At 39.0% G+C, this 16,986-nt stretch overlaps 1 protein-coding gene across 1 annotated transcript in view; it reads right to left on the bottom strand.

The window, feature by feature from the left end:
* Window positions 1–16,986, bottom strand: part of LOC124787959 (phosphatidylinositol 4,5-bisphosphate 3-kinase catalytic subunit delta isoform) — a 169,439-nt gene that overhangs the window by 78,938 nt on the left and 73,515 nt on the right. Inside the window, exon 8 of the mRNA XM_047254963.1 lies at window positions 16,422–16,621. Within this exon, the coding sequence (XP_047110919.1) occupies window positions 16,422–16,621 (200 nt within the window). The remainder of the gene's footprint in view (window positions 1–16,421; window positions 16,622–16,986) is intronic.

Here is a 16,986-nt window from a genome sequence, read left to right as displayed (position 1 = left end):
TCATATAATTTCATCAGTTATTCTATACAGAGTCTAGTTTCTAATATTTATCTGGTCACTGAGCAACTGTTTATTTTGTGATAATGCTTTTTGTATGTGGAAATTTTCTGGGAAATGGAGGTGGTGTCTGTCTTCACTGATTTTTATGACATTCATATCATTTTCAATATTGTTTGGTCTACGGTGTTGTTCTTTTAGATGACCCGTAAATGTTGAATGAGTTGTACCATATTTGAATGCTCTGATGTGTTCTTTATATCTTGTGTCAAATGACCTGCCAGTCATTCCGGTGTATATCTTCCCACAATCTCTGCAACTGAGCTGATAGATACCATATTGTTGGTATCTGTCTGGTTTTGATTTTAGTTTTGGGATGTGCTTTTGTATGGAATTGTAGGTTTTGTAAGCAATGTTTATGCCTTGTTTTTTTGAATATGTTTTCTATTTTATGAGTGAATTTGCTGTGGTAGGTCATTGTATGCCCTTTTTTTGTTGTAGTGTAAGTTGTACGAGTTAGTGTGGTTTGGTTAGTTTTTTTCATTATTTGTGTCTGTATTTTTTGTTTAGTTTGTCTACCACTGTTTATTTGTGTCCATTTTTAGTGTTATTTGTTCTATAATGGCTAACTCTATCTTGTAATTAGAAGTGTTTAGGGGGATCCTGTTTAACATGTATCTGATTGTTGCTTGTTTGTGGTTCTGTGGGTGGTTTGAAGTTTCATTTAAGATAATGTCATCTGTTGTGGGTTTTCTGTATATGTCAGATGTGTGTTTATTATTGTCTTTTCTTATGGATATGTCAAAAAGTTGAGTGTGTTTTCTTCTTCTTCTATTGTGAATTTTATGTTTTTGTGTACAGTATTTATGTCTTTGTGTAGTTGCTGTATTCTGTTTTTAGGTTCATCTACCATGCATATTATGTCATCCATGTATCTGTACCAGTACATGGCGTTGTAGCTTTTCTTTGTTATTATGTCTTCAAATATTTAATTTTTCTATGTGATTCATTGAAAATGTTGGCTAATGTTCCTGAGATAGGTGAACCCATGGGTAAACCTTCTTCTTGTATGTAGTATTCTTGATTGAATTCTAAGTAATTTTGTTGTGTTATTAACTGTAATGATTTTATGGTTTCATCTGTGTGTTCATGAGGTAGCTGGTTGTGTGTTTTCAGCTTTTCTTCAATTATTTTTGTGGTTTCATTAACAGGGATGCAAATGTACATACTTTCTACATCAAAGGAGAGCAATATTTCTGTGGCAGGGATTTTAGTGTCTATTACATGTTCACAGCCAAGCATTAAAATAGCTTTAGTGGCTTCTCTGTGCTCTCGGGGTAACATTTTATACAAATCCTGTAAATTACCGAATTAGACAAACAGGTTGTTGAGCTGGGTGCTACACTGTATGTCTATCAGGTCAAGTTGGAAGTAATGAGGTACATTAGCAGTCAAAAGCAAGAATGGTCTAACAAATAAAATGAAATTTGTCTTCAGTCATGCAATGTTTTGGAATATCTTTGAGAACTCATGATGAAATGTTTCAGTTAGCCAAATATAGTCAGTCATGTCTTGCCCACAAATGATTGTCTTGAGCTACAGAAAATGTTCCGTACCATAATCTCATAATCTCGAAGCTGATTTTCCCACAGGATTACTTTTTGTTTGATAGCACCAATCTTGTCTACTATATTTGTTATGAAATGAGTCTTCCCCATGCATTAAGGCACTTAATGAATTCAAATAATTGGTGATGTCAACCATAAAAGATTTTGTCACTGCTCTACTTACCCTTAACTTAGTTTTGTCCCTAATGGCCATCTTCAGCTCAGACAACACACTCTGTTACTCAGCAGAAAAAAAGTGTGCCATATCACCTTTGTGGCTAGTGTTGTAATGATGTTTCAATAAGTGTGTTTACAGACCATAATAATGCATTAGCGTGTTAAGCACTTTACAGGGCCTTTAAATGATACACAAAGGAAATTCCTTTTCAGCACTGACCAATGTGGTATCTCCACATTTTCTTTTTCAGACGTGCATAGACACCATAGTACTCCTAATGCAGTATATAAATATAACACAAGCAGTACTATCAGCAAACTGCTTGGTGTCTGACATGGCAATAGCTTTGCTCTAGCGGTGTCTGGCTCAGCCTTCCTCATCCTGTTCCTCTTAAAACCTCAGTCCCTCAGTGCCACTCGCGGCTGTTCTTACAGTGGTAGACAGGAGCGCAGCAAGAGTGCTCATGGAGAGCTGTCTCGCCAGGTCTTATTTAAACCAAGCAAGGGGCTGAAGGCTTACAAATCCTAGAAAAGCCCCTCCAAGTGACCCATGAAAAGTTTGGCATATAAAGGTTCCATCACAGTTCAATGGCAGTACTCTTGACCTGTTTCCCTCATGTGTCTTTTCAACAGGAAATAGAACTTTGCAACCAAACCTCAAAACCTTTCCAACAGAAAACCTAACACTGAAACCTGCCTTTAACAGCTCCACCAAGATCTCAAATTGAACCACCACCACTGACTCAAAATCACCTTTTACAAACTTAACAAGAATTCCTAACATCCATTGTTGCTTCACCACCCATTCTCGGCTCCCAGCAACATGATCCTAAGCTGCCCTCTGCAGAATTCAAGGCAATTGATTCCATAAAAACTAATGACTCCATCATTAACCTCCCAGTGGACAAGGGATTTATCACTGTGGCACATGACTGATTGGAGTATGTAAGTGAGGGATTATGCCAGCTTTCTGACACTTCTACAAACAGAATCTGCCATCAAGATCCCACCTCTGTGGTACAAAATGACCTACATTCCCTCCTTAAAACATCAGTCCCCCACTAGGACTAACAATTCAATCCATAAACTTCCTGCTCCACCCAAATCATTCACTCTCACCACCTTTTACCCTCTTACTATGATCCACAATCCCAATCACCCCTTGCTGTCCTATAGTTGCTGGCTTCAAAGCACACACTGAATGTATGTCTGCCTTGGTTGATCAGTGCCTGCAATCTATAGTACAAAGATTCCCCTACTGCATTAAAGACACTAACCAATTCCTAGGTCATCAGAAATCTGTACCATCCCACTGCCATCACACATCTTGCTTGTGACCACTGATACCAAACTTCCTCTATATACCTACATTCTTCATGTATGTGGCCAGTCTGCTGCTGTACATTAGCTCACCACGTACCTACCTGATTCCAAAGCTGTGACATGCTTCCTGCTCACTTTAATTGACTTAACACTTATGAATGGCTACATTATCTCTGAGTGGCAGACATAGAAACAGAGCAACAGAACAGCCAGGGACCTAAGATGGCTCCTTCCTACGCTACCATTTTCATGGTTTGCTTGGAGGGGACTTTCCTGCAATCCATAAGCCTTCAGCCCCTGATCTGGATTAGCTACAGTGATAACACTTGTCGGCATATTGACTTACGGTGAAGCTTTCCTGTTGAAATATTTGTAATCTCTGGATACATTCTCCCACTTAAATTTCATGTGGTCCTATTCTGAAACTCATGCCTTTTTCTTTGACGCTGACCACCTCATCTTCACTGAAGGTCAGCTATACGCTTCTGTTCACATTAAAACTACCAACAAACTACAATACTTACATTCTGACGGTTGTCATCCCTTTCATGTCAAAAATTCCCTCCCATACAACCTCGAAATTTGATGCAAATGTATTTCTTCAGATGTAGGTACTTTACAGTAACAAACCACCATCCTCATCTAAACCTACCATCTAAGTAATTAGTTATTTTTTGTTTTTTATTTTTTATCCCTCTTTGTAATTATGCACAAGCCCTGTGCAATGTCAGATTTCCCAGGCCATTGCATCCAATCCTGATACTGCTGATCTCTCTAAAAAAAACTTAGGAATACACCTCTTATCACTCAGTATTATCCTAGCCTTCAATACATTAATCTTCAATACTTTAAATTTCAACAAGGCTATGACTTCCTAAACTTATGACCTGAAATTATGTCCATATTGTGGCCACCACGCCTAGAGTTGCTTTTCACGAACCCCTCCTGCCACTCCAATCTCCACAATATCCTGGTCAGACCCTATGTTCCTTCTGCATCCATTTCCCTACCTGTGGCTCCTAGCCCTATGACCATCCCTGCTGTAAGACTTGCCCAATGCACCCTTCTACCACAACACATACCAACCCTTTAACTGATCAAACATATACTACTAAAGAGGGAGCCACCAGTGAAACGACACACCACTGTTATGTGAACACTGTTTGGCCTTCTACTTTGGGATTACTACTATTAAGTTATCAGTTAAGATGAATGGGCATAGACAGAACACTATACTGGTAACACTCAATATCTGGTTGCAGAGCATATTCTACAACATAACAGTCATGACTTTTGCATCTGTCTGACCAAAAGTGCCATCTGGATTCTCTCTCCTAACACCAGTTTCTCTGGACTCCATAGATGTTACAACATGTACTGGGTTCTTGCCACGAACCTGGCCTAATTTACATTTGTTCGTGTGGTCTCAGTATTTATTTTCAGTAACTATTCATTTCCTCAAGTCATTTTATTTTTTCATACCTTTTATTTTCCAACCTATTTTTTTCCACCCCCTCAACAGTATACCATGTGTAATGCACTTAGCTTTCTGCTCTTAGTGACTCTTGCATGACATTTTTAATAATCTCTGCCAGTTCTCAGGTTTTCAAATCTATTCTGGTATAGGCACCAACAATCAGTCTCTCCTTCTCATTCCATTCTGCGAGTTTTCCCTGACCTGCGGTTCTGAGTGACTTTTCTGTAACTTCTAAGCCTCACCAATCCTTTTTCTTCACCCCTCTCCATTTCCCTTCAACCTTTCTGCCAGAAAGAAGGGCCACTGGTTCCAAAAGTTTGTGCATTTCCATATATTTTATGTGTGTTTTTTCATGCCCCAATGTGTGTGTGTGTGGGGGGGGGGGGGGTGGGGGGGGGGGCACTAACATATATGAACGTTTGAGTTGGTTTTCTGGTCCAAACTGCAAGAGATGGCCGTTGTGTGTGTGTGTGTGTGTGTGTGTGTGTGTGTGTGTGTGTGTGTGTGTGTGTGTGTTCTTTTCTTTTTCTTTTACTGATGAAAGCTAGCTGAAAGCTAATGTGTAAGTGTCTTAACTGTGCCTGTCTGCAACTTAATGTATCATCTTCATGATAAGTTGATATTCCAGCCTGGAGTTTCTATTGTCTGAGTTAGAATTATTTAAGGAATAGTAACAAACTTACTCATTTATATGGGGCTGCATATATGAGGTTACAGAATTTCTGCACAGTTTGGATACTTCCCTCATTTGTTCAAGATGTATCTTCACTGTCACATATAAATGAGTAATTGAATCATTTGCTAATGTCACACTAAAAAACAGATTTCAAATAACAAACAGGTCCACATTTTTTGCATAGGTTATGCCACGTTTAGTGTAGATATTTGTTTGTATTGTATTGTTATTTGTTTGAGGTACTCACTGGGTGGTGTGCGGCAGTTGGAGTTCACCAGCAGAAGCTTTTATGTCATAGCAAGCACATCATGGGGTTTCCAATAACACACAGATGCTTAAGGGGCCCTCAGAGAAGACAACAGTGAGAACCACCATGGGAGATTGCATATTAAAAAATGTACCAATAAAAATGAGAAGCTGCCTGTTTTGTTTTAGTCTTATGCAAATATCCACACTGAGAGTGCACATTTATATTTTGATGCAATAAATGGAAACTGTTATACAGTTCAGTGAAAATTCACTGGAAGCAGTTAGAAGAAAAAAGAAACTAACATGTTGCAACAGAATATATTTCACGAATAATTTTTCCAAATTTTGTCTCCAAGAACCCTCTCAGCCTATGTATGGAGTGACAATGTGAAAAAATTCAAACATTCAGAAAAAAAAGTAAAAAAAAAAAAAAAAATGGGGGGGAGGGGGGGGGGGGCAGTCAAATTTTACGATGACATCTAAAACACGCACAAACTGCTTAAAAATCTATACCTCTTAACTTTCACATCTTTTTACATACATATAGAATGATGAAATATGAGGGTGCGTCAAATGAAAACCTTAAATTTGTAATAACAAATCGAAATTTCGAGCCGTTATCCTGTAAGTTGGTAAGCGTTCTACAAACAGCAAGCAGAATGGCCTGTAGGTGGCAGCAAAGTGCAGATGCACACATACCATCGCAGTATCAGTATAAAGATGGCCGCACCACTTGTGACTTGCACCAGGGAAGAACAGAGTTCTGTTATTCGGTTTTTGCGTAGTGAAGGTGTGAAACCTATTGAAATTCATCGACGAATGAAGGTTCAGTACACTGATGCATGTTTGTCACAGCAGCAAATCTACGAGTGGAGTAGGAAGTTCGCAAATGGTGTGACTTCAGTGGAAGATGCTCCTTGTCCAGGTCAGGCACAACGAGTTGTGCCTCCACAGAACATTGCAGCAGTTGAAGCCATAGTGAAGGAAAACCGCCGAGTGACACTGAATGACATTGCAGCATGTTTACAGATTAGTCATGGGTCAGCACACCACATTGTGCATGATGTGCACCAGTTTCACAAAGTGTCTGCAAGATGGATGCCACGGTAGCTGACTCCTGAAATGAGAGAACGACGTGTTGATGCTTGCGAAGAACTTCTTCGGCGCTTTGAACGAGAAGGTGATGGCTTCCTTGCAAGAATCGTTACTGGGGATGAAACCTGGGTTCACTTCCACCAACTGGAAATGAAGAGAGTGAGCAAGGAATGGCGCCATTCCTCATCACCAAAACCAAAGAAGTTTCAAAGTGAACCATCAGCAGGGAAGGTTATGCTGACACTTTTTTGGGACAAAAAAGGTGTCATTTTGGAGCATTACATGCCTAGAAGGACCACTGTCACCAGTGCATCACACACAGATCTCCTAAAAAATCATCTGCAGCCAGCAATCAAATCAAAGCAAAGTGGATTGCTGTCAGCAGGTAACATTACAATGCAAGGCCCCACACTGCCTGTACAACAGTTGCAACAATCACAGACCTGCATTTTGAGTGTATACCTCATCCACCATACTCACCAGACCTTGCGCCATGTGATTTCCATATGTTGGACCACTCAAAGACGCAATGGGACGAAAGAAGTTCTGTTCTGCTGAAGAAGTACGCCACGCAGTGCACGAGTGGTTGCGCAAACTACCAAAAGAATTTTTTTCTAAAGGAATTTATGTACTTTGTAAGCACTGGAGATCTTGCATTGAGTGTGGGGGAGATTATGTTGAAAAGTGATACAACTTCGTACCACTTCTGGACAATAAATAATATTTAAAAAAAAATTTAAGGTTTCCATTTGACTCACCCTCGTACATCACAAAAGATACTTTGGGATAAATTATTACAAATGCTAGTGTACACTAGGTTAAGGATAATTAAATCTACGTTTATAGAATTTGTAAACTCAGAGACAGCTTTTGACAATATCCACTAGAACACACACTTCGAAATTCTGAAGAGAGCAGATGTAAAATGTTGTTGTTGTTGTGGTCTTCAGTCCTGAGACTGGTTTGATGCAGCTCTCCATGCTACTCTATCCTGTGCAAGCTTCTTCATCTCCCAGTACCTACTGCAGCCTACATCCTTCTGAATCTGCTTAGTGTATTCATCTCTTGGTCTCCCTCTACGATTTTTACCCTCCACGCTGCCCTCCAATACTAAATTGGTGATCCCTTGATGCCTCAGAACATGTCCTTCTTGTCAAGTTGTGCCACAAACTCCTCTTCTCCCCAATTCTATTCAATACCTCCTCATTAGTTATGTGATCTACCCATCTAATCTTCAGCATTCTTCTGTAGCGCCACATTTCGAAAGCTTCTATTCTCTTCTTGTCTAAACTATTTATTGTCCACATTTCACTTCCATACATGGCTACACTCCACACAAATACTTTAAGAAACGACTTCCTGGCATTTAAATCTATACTCGATGTTAACAAATTTTTCTTCTTCAGAAACGCTTTCCTTGCCATTGCCAGTCTACATTTTATATCCTCTCTACTTCGACCATCATCAGTTATTTTGCTCCCCAAATAGCAAAACTCCTTTACTACTTCAAGTGTCTCATTTCCTAATCTAATTCTCTCAGCATCAACCGATTTAATTCGACTACATTCCATTATCCTTATTTTGCTTTTGTTGATGTCCATCTTATACACTCCTTTCAAGACACTGTCCATTCCGTTCAACTGCTCTTCCTAGTCCCTTGCTGTCTCTGACAGAATTGCAATGTCATCAGCGAACCTCAAAATTTTTATTTCTTCTCCATGGATTTTAATACCTACTCCGAACTTTTCTTTTGTTTCCTTTATTGTTTGCTCAATATACAGATTGAATAACATCGGGGAGAGGCTACAACCCTGTCTCACTCCCTTCCCAACCACTGCTTCCCTTTCATGTCCCTCGACTCTTATAACTGCTATCTGGTTTCTGTACAATTTGTAAATAGCCTTTCGCTCCCTGTATTTTACCCCTGCCACCTTTAGAATTTGAGAGAGAGTTTTCCAATCAACATTGTCAAAAGCTTTCTCTAAGTCTACAAATGCTAGGGACGTAGGTTTGCATTTCCTTAATATATCTTCTAAGATAAGTCATAGGGTCAGTATTGCCTCACGTGTTCCAATATTTCTACGGAATCCAAACTGATCTTCCCTGAGGTCGGCTTCTACCAGTTTTTCCATTCGTATGTAAAGAATTCATGTTAGTATTTTGCAGCTGTGACTTATTAAACTGATAGTTCGGTAATTTTCACATCTGTCAACACCTGCTTTCTTTGGGATTGGAATTATTATATTCTTCTTGAAGACTGAGGGTATTTCGCCAGTCTCATACATCTTGCTCACCAGATGGCAGAGTTTTGTCAGTACTGGCTCTCCCAAGGCTGTCAATAGTTCTAATGGAATGTTGTCTACTCTGGGGGCCTTGTTTCGACTCAGGTCTTTCAGTGCTCTGTCAAACTCTTCACGCAGCATCATGCCTCCCATTTCATCTTCATCTACATCCTTTTCCATTTCCATAATATTGTCCTCAAGTACATCGCCCTTGTATAGACCCTCTATATACTGCTTCCACCTTTCTGCTTTCCCTTCTTTGCTTAGAACTGGGTTTCCATCTGAGCTCTTGATATTCATACAAGTGGTTCTCTTTTCTCCAAAGGTCTCTTTAATTTTCCTGTAGGCAGTATCTATCTTACCCCTAGTGAGATAAGCCTCTACATCCTTACATTTGTCCTCTAGCCATCCCTGCTTAGGCATTTTGCACTTCCTGTCGATATCATTTTTGAGACGTTTGTATTCCTTTTTGCCTGCTTCATTTACTGCATTTTTATATTTTCTCCTTTCATCAATTAAATTCAATATTTCTTCTGTTACCCAAGGGTTTCTACTAGCCCTCGTCTTTTTACCTATTTGATTCTCTGCTGCCTTCACTATTTCATCCCTCAAAGCTACCCATTCTTCTTCTACTGTATTTCTTTCCCCCATTCCTGTGAATTGTTCCCTTATGGTCTCCCTGAAACACTGTACAACCTCTGGTTCTTTCAGTTTATCCAGGTCCCATCTCCTTAAATTCCCACCTTTTTGCAGTTTCTTCAGTTTTAATCTACAGTTCATAACCAATAGAATGTGGTCAAAGTCCACATCTGCTGTTGGAAAATTCTTACAATTTAAAACCTGGTTCCTAAATCTCTGTCTTACCATTATATAATCTATCTGATACCTTTTAGTATCTCCAGGGTTCTTCCATGTATACAACCTTCTTTCATGATTCTTGAACCAAGTGTTAGCTATGATTATGTTATGCTCTGCACAAAATTCTACCAGGCGGCTTCCTCTTTCATTTCTTAGCCCCAATCCATATTCACCTACTATGTTTCCTTCTCCCCCTTTTCCTACTCTCGAATTCCAGTCACCCATGACTATTAAATTTTCGTCTCCCTTCACTACCTGAATAATTTCTTTTATCTCATCATACATTTCTTCAATTTCTTCATCATCTGCGGAGCTAGTCGGCCTATAAACTTGTACTACTGTAGTACGCGTGGGCTTCGTGTCTATCTTGGCCACAATAATGCGTTCACTATGCTGTTTGTAGTAGCTTACCCACATCCCTATTTTTTTTATTCATTATTAAACCTACTCCTGCATTACCCCTATTTGATTTTGTATTTATAACCCTGTATTCACCTGACCAAAAGTCTTGTTCCTCCTGCCACAGAACTTCACTAATTCCCACTATATCTAACTAACCTATCCATTTCCTTTTTAAATTTTCTAACCTACCTGCGCGATTAAGGGATCTGACATTCCATGCCCCGATCCGTAGAACGCCAGTTTTCTTTCTCCTGATAACGACGTCCTCCTGAGTAGTCCCCGTCCGGAGATCCAAATGGGGGACTATTTTACCTCCGGAATATTTTACCCAAGAGGACGCCATAATCATTTAAACATACAGTAAAGCTGCATGCCCTTGGGAAAAATTACAGCTGTAGTTTCCCCTTGCTTTCAACAGTTCGCAGTACCAGAACAGCAAGGCCATTTTGGTTAGTGTTACAAAGCCAGATCAGTCAATCATCCAGACAGTTGCCCCTGCAACTACTGAAAATGCTGCTGCCCCTCTTCAGGAACCACACGTTTGTCTGGCCTCTCAACAGATACCCCTCCATTGTGGTTGCACCTACGGTACGGCTATCTGTATCGTTGAGGCACACAAGCCTACCAACAGCAAGGTCCATGGTTCATGGGGGGGAGATGTAAAATACAGTGACTAAAAGGCTATTTACAATTTGTACAGAAACCAGACAGCAGTTATAAGAGGCGAGAGGCATGAGCAGTTGAGAAGGGCATGAACAGGGTTGTACGTTATCTATGATGTTATTCATTCAAATGGTTCAAATGGCTCTGAGCACTATGGGACTTAACTGCTGTGGTCATCAGTCCCCTAGAACTTAGAACTACTTAAACCTAACTAACCTAAGGACATCACACACATCCATGCCCGAGGCAGGATTCGAACCTGCGACTGTAGCAGTCGCGCCGTTCCGGACGGAGCGCCTAGAACTGCGAGACCACCGCGGTCGGCTGTTATTCATTCAATCTGCACATTGTTCAAGTACTAAAGAAAACCAAAGGAAAATTTGGAGTAGGAATTAAAAGTTCATGGAGAAAAAATAAAAACTTTTAGGTTTGCTGATGACAATGTATTTCAGTCAAAGAAAGTAAATGACTTGGAAGACCAGTTGAGTGAAATGGACAGTAAAATGAACATCAAAAAGCAAAATAAGAAAATTGGAATGTAGTCACATTAAATCAGGTGGTGATGAGGGAATCAGATTAAGAAAAGAGACACTTACAGTAGTAGCTGAGTTTTGCTATTTGGGCAGCAAAATAACTCATGATGGCCAAAGTAGAGAAGGTATAAAATGTGCACTGGCAATGGCAAGAAAAGTATTTCTGAAAAAGAGAAATGTGTTGACATCAAATGTACAGGGTGACTATAATTAAAGTTAAACTTTCAAACTGCTATAGAAATAACACCACGGGTCAGATTGATGTCAAATTGGCACAGAATATTATCGGAGAAGGGGGAAAACATATGGCAGAAGAAAAATAAATAGTTACAAAATGTATCAATAGATGGCGCTGTAAGCAACATAATTTAATAACGGTCAACTACAAATGACAAATGAATCATACAACATTGTCTAAGGTGTACGTTTGACGTTAAACAAACTTTACAACTCAGTGTGCATGGGTTGTACAGGTGTGATACTGTTAGTTATGTAAGCACATCCATCACGGCAACGTCATATCACATCGGCTGGGAAATATTGGTTTTTAATTGTCCCGGGGTCAAAAACTGCATAAAAAGCACCAATCAAATCAGTTTTTAACTGTCCTGAGGCCAAAAACAGCATAAAAAGCATCAATCAAAATCAAATGGAATTATTAATTTCTGTGTGACTGGTGCCAAACATCTCAATATGTTATCAACCATTTTCTGCAACAAGTTGAAATCGAGAAACAGCATATCCCACAACTAATCGAAGTGTTTCTGGGGTCACGTTCAGAATGTGTTGCACAATGTGTGCCTTCAATGCAGCTAAGTTTGCAATTGGAACACAACATCTATCAGATACCCCACAGCCAGAAGTCACACGGATTAAGATCAGGTGATCAGGACGGCCCTGCTGAAGGGAAATGGTGGCTGATAATTCTAGCATTTCTGAAATGGCGCTTCAGTAGCTGCGTAACTGAATTTGCACGTGCGCAGTTGTGCCATCTTGCATAAAAATGATCCCATCCATGCATCCATTCTGTTGATAGCACTTACAAGTGACGGTACAGGTTAACAGGACTGGAAGCACCTGTCTCTTCGAAAAAATATGGCCCTATGATAAATGATGCCGTAAACCTGCACCACACAGTAACCTTTTCAGGATGAAGTGATACTGGCTGATTTGTATGTGGGCTTTCTGTTGTCCATATTTGACAATTCTGTGTATTGACATATCCTGTCGGATGGAAGTGGGCCTCATCTGTTCACAAAATCTTCCATGACCAACCATTGTCCACTTCCCTGCAAGCAAGAAATTCTAAAGCAAAGGTCTCTTTTGCTGGCAGATCAACAGGAAGCAACTCGTGTACATGCATAATTCTGAATGGATAGCAAAGAAGGATGTTTCGTAGGATTTTATGCACCGTGCTCATGGGTATGTCCAATGTTCATGCAATTCTCCATGCACTACACGTTTGCATGCTACTGATCTCTTCCTGCATTGCTGTAGCCACTGCTTCCACTGACATCGAATCAATTCGTTTCCTCCCTTTACCAGGTTGCACACCAAAAGAACCCGTCTTTTCGAATTTCCGAATCATTTTCTCCAGACCCACGGCAGTCATCAGACCAACGCATTTTTTCAAACCCTTCAGTGTCCAGAACTTCTGCAGAGTGACGTGTGCACAGTCATCAATCTTGTAATACAGCTTTACAAGCAGAGTGTGATCCTGCATTGAGACAGTCATGGCAAACATCACAGACATGAAAGGATCATGAGGAAAAGCCATGTACCCTTCATGTTTATGCCAACTTCAATGGGTCGTGTGCATGACAGGTGTTTTCATTTACAAGTTCTGAAAAATACAACACCATCTATTGATCAATTTTCACACTATTTTTTTTCTTCTGTCATACGTTTTCCCTCTTCTCCGATAATATTCCGTTGCAATTTGATGTCATTCTGAAGAGTGGTGTTATCTCTACAGCATTTTGAAAGTTTACATTTAATTATAATCGTGCTGTAGACTTAAGTGTTACAAAGTCTTTTCTCAAGATATTTGTCTGGAGTGTAGCCATGTATAGAAGTGAAACATGGATGATCAACAGTTTACGCAAGAAGAGAGTAGAGGCTTTTGAACTGCAGTATTGCAGAAGAATCCTAAAGATTAGATGGGTGGACTGGGTAACTAATGAGGAGGTACTGGACAAACTAGGGAGACAAGACATCTGTTGCACAACTTGACTAAAGAGATCAAATGATAGGACACATTCTGAGACATCAATGGATCACCAATTTAGTAGTTAAGGGAAGTGCAAGGGGTAAAAGTCAAAAACGAAGACTAAGACATGAATACATCATGTGAATTAAGAAGGGTATAGGTTGCAGTAGTTATACAGAGATGAAGAGGCTGGCTCATGAGAGAGTAGCATGGAGAGCTGCATCAAACCAGACTGAAGACTACAACAACACACCCACAACACACAGAAGAAGAATGAGATATGAAGCATACCACACTGACCGACAATCCTTGAAAAAGGATCGAAGTACTCGGGTATCAAATTACAAAAAAGTCTGTCTAAAAATGTAATTAATTTCCCAGAGAAACTCAAAGACTACCTGATGAAAAAGGCATTTTACAGCATTAAATAGTATGTATTTTCTTCTTCTTCTTCTTCTTCTTCTTCTCCTCCTCCTCCTCCTTGTTCTTCTCCTTCTTCATAATAAATGCTGTTAGAGAGTGCAATCAACGCAATTACTCCTTAGGAAATACATGATATTGAATGTTTTCTGTTTTTATCATGTCCTATATTACACATACATATACCATAAACAATGTGATCCTACATAATCCAATAAAATTCAGTTCAGTTGAATTCAGTGAAATGCAGACTAGTGGCACATGTGATAAACGACACTGCTATGTTTATAACAACTTTTTTGTCAAGGTTCCAAACAAATGATAAACCCTGACTACACCAGAACTGACAGAGCTAAGCTTTTGGGGAAAAAGTTAGTAAACTGTTCTAGATAGTGAAAGACTACATAATTCACGATCTGCTTCTGCACAGCTAATGTATGTAATAAAAGGTTAGTTTACAACCAGCAAATGCTACAAAATATCCATTGTGGATTGGGCAGATTGGAAGTCTGAGTTTAGCATTAGGATATATGTGTTTACAATGATGCCATGAAATTAGTGGATGTGGAGAGGGCTAACAGAGTAAACTACGTAGTTTTTGCAATGCTCTTGCTCAACTAGATCACACATATGTAAGGAATAGACGGACAATATCTGTTCCGTAATTTATACAAAATTGAGGGAAATTGTTGTTTTCCCAAATGTGCTTTGCTTTATTACTTGTTAGAACCAAAGATTTAGGGAAAAAATATGTCACAAGTACCAGGAAGATAAAATGTAATAAGTTGTACTAAATAACAATATTCTACTTCATCACATTAATAGCAAGTACATTTAAAATAATAGGAACTCCAGGTAGGAATAACAACAACATAAAAAAGATAGACTGCTACTTAGCATAAAGATAACATGTAAAGTTGCAGACAGGTTCAATTAAAAGACACTTACATATACACTTTCAGCCACAGCCTTCTTTGGAAAAAGAGAAACACACACCATTCATTCACACAAGCAAGTGTGTAAGAGAGCTTGGGCCAGAATATTTACAATTTAAACCACGTGGTGCTGTACACTGACCAAAAGCAAAATGTGTCAATTTAGCAAATTATGAGAAAAAATATGATACATGTCACATGTGGTGATATGGTAAAAGAAATTCTTTTCAGGCATAAGGTTTTCTATTTAATTGTGTATATGTCAAATCCAAAAACTACGTGAAGGAGAGAATACATAAAGTAAAATGTAAAATCTGTCAGTGATTTCATATGAACAAGAAATTAAATTCATTTTGCACCTCATCTTTCATTTATGGTCAGAAAAGAAACTGCCTGTTTCTCTTTGGTGCAGCTTTTTTATGTACTGGCATAATTTAAGGTAGCAGTCTGCTGTCCCATACCAAGAATACCTATCAAAAGGAGGTTGTATTTTCATTAGCTACTTTCGCCCAATGGGCTTCATTTCCTCCTACTGTCAAACAACAGTTAGCTGTTTTTACAGTGTCAATGCTATGACTGTAGAACTAAATAGTTTCTCCTTGACTTTAGGCTCTTACTAAACATGAGATACAGTGGTTAAGTAACTAGACCCACACTCAAAATTAACAGTGTTCTAATCTCTGGCTGGCCATTCAAATTTTGGTTACCTGTGTTTCTCTAAATCATTTAAAGCTTATGCAAGGAACATTATTTTGTCTGTTGCAAGCTTGTGCTCCATCTCTAATGACCCATCTAACTTCTTTCCTTCACTCTGCATCTTACTTTAGAATATTTCAAAGCTGTCAAATACACATCTGTTATTCTTATATCATAATACTGGAGTACAGTCCAGGCAGACAAACACATTAAGTAAGGATTTACACCACTGGAGGAAGTTTTTACCTCTGGGCAAATCTAGCCAAACTTTTATTTGTATCCTTACAGGTATAACTGGGCATGACTAATAAGACACCTAATATGCAGATGGTAAACAACAATACTAATCTACACAGATTCTTGCTGCTTTCTCAGGTGTAGGTAAAAAGGAGACTCAAATGCCTCAGATCTGACCTCGCAGCCTGTCCAGGGTCTAACATAAGCCGTGGAATTAACTTTTCATATTATCAAAACCTAATGCCATGGACCTGTCCAAAATACAAAGATGATAATGTGTATAATGTTCTCAATAAAATACACCCCACAGTGCTCACTGACACTTTTGTTTAACTTTCACATTGTTATTACGCAGAATACTGTTATATAGCCTGCCAACATTAAAAATATTAAGGAAATTAATATGGGATGTTTAGGAATTTGATCTGGAGTCTGTATCATTAAATATGGAGAAAGAAAAACAACTGAACTTAAAACAGTTAGTATCACAGCCATAATTACAAACAACACATAAATTGCATTTAGATAAATATTACTTGAAAATATTGTCAGCCCAGTAGTATGCATTGTGTGTCACATACTTACCTATGGAAAGTGATGGTTAAGGCAGTAGCATGTTCAACGTTAGGATTTGATACAACTGTTCCTAACGGATGTAGGATGTCATCAGTCTGTGTGTCTTCTGCATATGTCCACATGTACAGTGTCATTGCTCCAATCTTCAATTGATTTTTAAAATCGTATACTGTTGTATTTACCCAAGCCAAAGGATTGATGAACAGCTCCTGTAGATAATAAAGCCAGATGACATTAGAACATGAAGTAAATATTAAGGTACTCTATTAAAATGTGATAAGGATCTATCAGAAGACATTTCTTGGTATTCACTTTCTTGGCAACCATAAGAAGTTGCCCTCATTTGTGATAAAAAAAATGCTGTTGTAAGTAGCAGCATGTGTTTTCTGTAACCCCCCAGTGGTTCCTTCGATTTATTGTTCCTCTGTTCATGTCCATCCCCTTTTACCTTTTCTGCACAGAATATGTTAGGGATGAATGGATGTGGAGGAGGGATAGACAAGCGTAAGTATGAGACAGTGTAGCATAATTTATGGTTGTTATGTAAGCATAAATTTAAGAATTCTCCAGAGGT

The sequence above is a fragment of the Schistocerca piceifrons genome, chromosome 3 (genome assembly GCF_021461385.2).
Source record: "Schistocerca piceifrons isolate TAMUIC-IGC-003096 chromosome 3, iqSchPice1.1, whole genome shotgun sequence".
NCBI lineage: Eukaryota > Metazoa > Arthropoda > Insecta > Orthoptera > Acrididae > Schistocerca > Schistocerca piceifrons.
The sequence above is the reverse complement of the archived record's forward strand: the minus strand, read 5'-3'. Positions and strand labels throughout refer to the sequence as shown.